This window comes from Diabrotica undecimpunctata, chromosome 9 (assembly GCF_040954645.1).
Source record: "Diabrotica undecimpunctata isolate CICGRU chromosome 9, icDiaUnde3, whole genome shotgun sequence".
Taxonomy (NCBI): Eukaryota; Metazoa; Arthropoda; class Insecta; order Coleoptera; family Chrysomelidae; genus Diabrotica; species Diabrotica undecimpunctata.
In genome coordinates, this window is record NC_092811.1 from 38112131 (window position 1) to 38119235 (window position 7105).

The window sequence follows — 7105 nt, forward strand, 5'->3', positions numbered from 1 at the left end:
GATAATTATTTCGTGACAAGAGTGTATGAAACTCCTCAAATCATAGTAGAAATTATTCTTGGTTAATAATTTAAAACTTTAGATTAAATAATCACTATTAATTAAATTATTTTATTCATATTTTTGCTTTATTGTGGTCAATCAGATTTTACTTTACGCGAAATTAAAAAATGGAAATACGTCACACATACGACGTTACACATAATAATTATGACCGAGGTGATTTAGCTCGAAGCTAACGTCTAAAGGTGTGAGACTATAGATAGTGGTAATGTAATGTAATGTAAATTATAGGTTTCTATCGATTATTTCTCACCTCTACGAGTTTCATCTCTTTTTATTTCACAAGGTAACTGTGTTTTCTATCTCTTACTTTAAAAAGCCGGGTGGTAAGACACTCATCACTGTATACAATAATCGTTATAAGTGCATTCGGCATCTTCTTTATCATCATGGATTTGTCCACATTTTTTACATTTAATTATTGTGCTTTTGTAATATTTAGCTGTATGACCCTACCTAAGACACTTAAAACACTGTACGACTGGGTAAATGTAAGGCTCAACAATAAATCTTACTGAATTAATCTTAACAAATTGTGGCAAGTTATTTTCTATAAATGTTAAAACGACCATTTGTCTTGGTATAAACTGTACCTCATTATCAGAATCAATAATTTTACGTTTCATTCTTTTAACGTCAACAACTTCTTTGTCGCTTTTAATATTTTCTAATATGTATTTTTCGTCCAAAAAGGTGCCCATTTCTCTAATAATAGCTTAGTGGTCAGGTAGTGGTCAGAGTCTATATTAGCACCTCTACATGCTCTTGTACGTTTAAGTTTTACATCATCATCATCATCTTTGGCTCGACAATCCTCTGTGGATCTTGGCCTGCTCTAAGATTCGTCGCCATTCTGTTCGGTTTCTGGCAACATGTTGCCATCTTCTGATTTTTAATATCCGTAAGTCGGTTTCAACTCCATCTAACCACCTAATTCGCGGTCGGCCTTTGTTTCTTCTTCCTACAGGTGTTCCTGTGGTTAGCTTTTTAGCAATCGTATTTTCTGGCATTCGTATTATGTGTCCAGTCCATCTAAGTCGCTGTGTTTTAATGAACGTTATAACATCTGGCTCATCAAAGAGCTGATACAATTCAAAATTATATCTTCTGCGCCACTGCCCTTGGCAGTATTTTACGCTCAAATATTCCCAAAAGTCTTTCATCTTTCTGCGTTAGAGTCCATGTTTCTGCTCCATATGTGAGGACCGGCCTCAGCAATGTTTTGTATATAATAATTTTAGTTCTCCTTTGAATGTTTCTTGAGTGGAAATGCTTTTGGAGTCCATAGTATGCCCTATTTGTAAGATTTATTCGTCTTTTGATTTCTTCGCTTGTTTTATTGGTAGCAGTCAATAGCGACCCAAGGTATGTGAAGTTGTCAACACGTCCAAAGGTATGACTTCCAAAGACTGTTTCTAGTTCCTCATTTGCTATCGGATCCTTTGTAACCAACATGTACTTGGTTTTGTCTTGGGTTTTGGTTTTGTTAAGTTTTAAAGTAAATAAAACCATTATAAGCTCATTAACTATTGTTTAGGTGACTCTTTAAAACCCTTATTACTATAAAGCCTATTAAATACTGATTTTCAAACGGAAATTGCACATTCCTTTACTGCACGGGCATCTGAAATGAAGTATAGAAAGCACAAAAATTGATTAAACTTTGTTCGTACAGAATGTTCTTGAATATTTTTGTACTTTAACACATTATTTAATTAAGTCGTATGAAGTTCGCCGGATCGGCTAGTTTTTGAATAAAAAAACCAGCGACTATATGTAACCAGTAAATATCGTGGTTGGCCTTTTGCTGCAAAAGCAATCTAAGGTGACCCTAATAATTTAACCACCGACTATAAATATCGTGATGCTTTTTTAGGAACTATGTAGATTGTGTAAAATGGTTCGGGGACTTCTTACTCAGCAAATCCTGTGAGAATTGCATTGTTTGTTGGAAACCAGGCCGTTTAGAAGACGAGAATTTAAGAAAAGGAGAAACTAGTTCCACGATCATCCATCGATTTGAGTACAAAGAATGTGAAATTTGGTTCGTGAGATTCGCCATGGATTTCTGGCAAAAAGTAAGTACTCATACAATATTTAACCTATTCACAGACAAATAAATATTCGAGGCTCACAATATTCGAGGAGTCGGCAAATTGCTTAATAAAATATTTAGCGATAGACGGATAGCTAATAAAGATATGTTTCTCTGGTACCAAGATCCCGTTGTCACCGTTAAATTTTTGTATTTGGAGATATGTTAAAAATAAGGTGTTCTCTGAACCTGTTACTACTGAGGAAGCTATAATAAATAAAGTCCTTTAAGTTCTTAACGAAATTACATCTCTCATTAAGAGATAGTATCTCTTTAATTGTTCAATGTTTAACTTACAATATGAAAGTTATAAATTAACACAACCTGTTACTACCGAGGAAGCTATAATAAATAAAGTCCTTTAAGTTCTTAACGAAATTACATCTCTCATTAAGAGATAGTATCTCTTCAATTGTTCAATGTTTAACTTACAATATGAAAATTGTAAATTAACACAACCTGTTACTACCGAGGAAGCTATAATAAATAAAGTCCTTTAAGTTCTTAACGAAATTACATCTCTCATTAAGAGATAGTATCTCTTTAATTGTTCAATGTTTAACTTACAATATGAAAGTTGTAAATTAACACAACCTGTTACTACCGAGGAAGCTATAATAAATAAAGTCCTTTAAGTTCTTAACGAAATTACATCTCTCATTAAGAGATAGTATCTCTTTAATTGTTCAATGTTTAACTTACAATATGAAAATTGTAAATTAACACAACCTGTTACTACCGAGGAAGCTATAATAAATAAAGTCCTTTAAGTTCTTAACGAAATTACATCTCTCATTAAGAGATAGTATCTCTTTAATTGTTCAATGTTTAACTTACAATATGAAAGTTGTAAATTAACACAACCTGTTACTACCGAGGAAGCTATAATAAATAAAGTCCTTTAAGTTCTTAACGAAATTACATCTCTCATTAAGAGATAGTATCTCTTTAATTGTTCAATGTTTAACTTACAATATGAAAATTGTAAATTAACACAACCTGTTACTACCGAGGAAGCTATAATAAATAAAGTCCTTTAAGTTCTTAACGAAATTACATCTCTCATTAAGAGATAGTATCTCTTTAATTGTTCAATGTTTAACTTACAATATGAAAATTGTAAATTAACACAACATAGTCTACCAAATTTAAGTAGTCTGGGGTTACACCACTTTTGCGCTGATAGCCTCGTATAACATAGATAAGGAAAAATCATTGGCAACTCAGTAGAAAAGAAAATAGAAATACGTATTTATGGTTGCCTTCGACCTTCATCTATTTTCTTTTCTACTAAGTTGCGAGTTTGGCCAATAATGTAACTTCGTCCCAAATTGTCCTGGGGCAACTTTTTATTTTTTTTTTTAAATTTGTAAAAAAATTATTCTAAGTGTTTATAAGCAAAAAATTGACATGTTTTTGCAAAACGATTTTTCAATATTTGAAATCGTTTTCCTTATTTTTTTTTTAATAATATTGATAGAATTAATCTTGTACTTTCATAAGCTATCCGTAGATTTACTCCGTAACTTCATCACTTTCTAACTATTGTTGCAAAACAATTTATTTTGCGATAAACAAATAAAATATCTTTTAAACTATTTAATCGATCGATTTGAAATTTTAATCGTATATTTTAAGCACTACAAGACCCAACATTCCGTGTAATATGAAGGTTCTAAGTTATTTAAAAAAAAACGCCATTTTGAAGGGTTTTATGGCTTAAAGAAGTTTATTACTCTTAAATTTGTTTCATTTGTTTCAATCAAAATGCTTCACATTGTTTTTTTTTTCACATTGTTTTTTGACCTTACATTGTTAATAACTAATTAAGTCCAAAAAATCAACTGCAGGAAACATATACGAGGATAGGTTGATATTAAACTAGCCTTTGATAGATGGCATTACTTGATACCGAATTAGTTTCGGTGTTGACATTTGCCATTCATGACATGACGTCTGTCAAAATTTTAAGTTTTAAAAACAATTAGTTTGGTTTTTACAGACGTCAAAAGCAAGCGAATTTTGTGTTTTCGGAGAAATGGAAAAAGTCGAGTATCGTTCTGTGATTAAGTTCCTCCACAAAAAAGGTAAAAGGAATATGCAAATCAAAGCCGACCTGGACGAAGTTTATGGTGAGGTTGCACCTTCGTTAGCAACAGTAAAATTTTGGAAAGCTGAATTTGTTTGTGGTCGTACGAGTGTTTTTGATGATGAGAGTTCCGGGAGGCCAAATGAAGTCACCACGCCGGAAATGATCAACAAGGTCCATGGCAAGGTTTTTGTCAGATCGTCAAATTAAGCTCCGCGAGTTTATAGAGGTCCTAAACATTTTCTACGAACGCATACACAACATCATTCACCATCATTTGGACATGAAAAAGCTATCCGCGCAATTGGTGCCGCGTTTGCTGACAATCAAATCAAATGCGAAAACGTGTGACGTGTGCACTATGGAGACGCTTTTGGCGATGATACGGCGCGATCCGAAGGATTTTTTTCGACGATTTATCACCGTTGATGAAACCTGGGTGCATTATTACACACCGGAAACCAAAGAACAGTCGAAACAGTGGCGCAAACGCGGCGAAGGGCCGCCGAAGAAGGCAAAGAGTGCACATTCGGCCGGAAAAGTGATGGCGACTGTTTTCTGGGATGCGAAGGGCATCATCCACATCGACTACTTGAAAAAAAAAAACAATCAATGGTGAGTACTACGCAGCATTACTGGATCGATTCAAAGCCGAATTGCGTCGAAAACGCCCCGGTTTGGAACGCAAAAAATTGCTCTTTCACCAAGACAATGCACCGTCTCACCGATCGGCCGTCGCCATGGCAAAATTACACGAATTGGGCTATGAATGGTTTGAACACCCACCCTATTCCCCAGATCTTGCCGCCAGCGATTTTTTCCTGTTTCCAAACCTAAAAAAATGACTCTGAAGACGCTGTTTCGCAACAAATGATGAAGTCGTCGCTGAAACTTAGGCCTATTTTGAAGAGCTCGAGGAAAAGTACTATTCGGATGGGATAAAAAAAAATGGAACATCGTCTTACTAAGTGTATCGAGCTAAAAGGGGATTATGTTGAGAAATATATCGATTTAATTCCAAAAAACTTGTTTTTTATATTAAAGGCTAGTTTTATATCAATCCACCCTCGTAGGTTCTTGTTATAGAGGTTCATACTACCCAAAACAACTGTCGTTTGCCTGGCCGATTCAGTGCCAAAATCAGGGTACTTTTTTTTCTTACTTCCCTGGCCGAATGACATTTTCTGGACAGGGATGTAGTAAATACTTAATTATAAATGAATATGTAATAATATTACCTTTCTTCTTTTAGATTTTGGCTTTGGGAAACCAAACTGGAAAAGTATTTGTTTGGGACTTGGACGTTCCCGATCCAGCTCAGGCAAAGTGTTACACTCTTCATCAAGCTCGATGTACCACTGCTATTAGACAGACCACATTGAGTAGAAATTCAAACGTATTAATTTGTGTTTGCGATGACGGCACAATTTGGAGATGGGATAGGATATGAGTGTTTTTTTATACACCTAATTTTTAATATAATTTTTTTTTATTGAATTGGTTTTTTTGTTGTGTTTCTCTTGATTTCATTCAAATTAAATAAATTTAGTAAGATAGTGCTGCTGCTTTTCTCTGAGCTGATTTAAAATATGTCCAAGTGGAGTGGATGATGCAATGGAAACATGTATCTGATAGAATGGATAGAACTCACAAATAGGGATGTTCACAAATTTTTAAATATAGTTAAATTCAATTAAATTCAATAGATTATAAACTATATAAAAATATAGTAAACATGAAATTGTTTAAAAATATATATTTTTTAAGATAAATCAATTCTTAATTTTAATTTTGATAGAGGCTAGAAAAACGGCTCCTCGCAGCGAGGCTACGGTGTGTGACGTCAGCAGTCGTATCTACGACTTCTTGTGTATACGTATTTACGAAGTGTAACCAGTTCTTTAAGTATTTATACAGTGATAATGAAGCCAAATAAGTGGTGTTTGCTACAACGAGAAGGAAAAACTAGAAAAGGCAGTTATTATGCAAGTTAGAAAAAAAATAAATGCAAATATCTGTACCTCGGAAGGAATCAACACTATGTTCATTTTTAAAACTTTACAGGAGAGCAGTTTTAAACTTTTTTTCACCAAAAAGTATTATTGCTGCAGCTATTTATTGAGATATCGAAACAATATTTTACTAGAACATTCTGTTTATTGTTATTTACATAATACATTTGTTATAATTAAAAACAAATTTGTTCCAGTGTTTTTTAACCCTTTTAACGGACATGGTGTTGTATCCATCTAATAAAGTTATTGTACTGTAAGAGTTAGTATGGGGTATTCAATAACAACTACAATCCTATTTGACTTTTACTGACAAACTTTATTTAACCATACAATTTTCCTTTACAAATACAAATATGTATGTAAAAATGGCATTTTAGGTGCAAACCACTCAGTCATCCTCAAGTCTCCTTCTGGATAGTCACTATTAGTATTACTAGTAGGTATGCTTTAAGTTTTGATAAAAATCATGGCAAAATGTAGGAACATTTGACAGTAATGCCAATAGATCGTTATACTTTTGTTGTGATATAAGTATTGGACTTTGTGATACCAGTTTCAAATCTTTTGGCAATGTAAGGTGTCGCTTTCGAAACCTAACAAGGTCAATCTCCTGGTTTTCGTCATGAAAATTACTTTTTAAAAACAGAGTTCCAATGCTGTTTTGTTTAACTTGCAGTTAAACACAGTTTGACAGAAGAACTTGTTATTTGTTAATGTCTCTTTTCTATTAATCAAAGGCGGATTTTAAGATGTTTTGACATCATACAAAGACCTTAAATTTTTAAAATCTTCTAGTTCCATAGTATGTATGGTATATTTCATTGAGGTTTGTCTGACTAATTG

At 33.3% G+C, this 7105-nt stretch overlaps 1 protein-coding gene across 1 annotated transcript in view; it reads left to right on the plus strand.

Annotated features, from left to right (window-relative positions):
- The window catches only part of escl (embryonic ectoderm development protein escl), a 32114-nt gene extending 26387 nt beyond the window's left edge, over positions 1-5727 (plus strand). Inside the window, exons 6-7 of the mRNA XM_072543253.1 lie at positions 1940-2141; positions 5500-5727. Coding sequence (XP_072399354.1) covers positions 1940-2141; positions 5500-5697 — 400 coding nt within the window. The 3' untranslated portion in view covers positions 5698-5727. The remainder of the gene's footprint in view (positions 1-1939; positions 2142-5499) is intronic.
- Positions 5728-7105: the final 1378 nt, after the last annotated feature.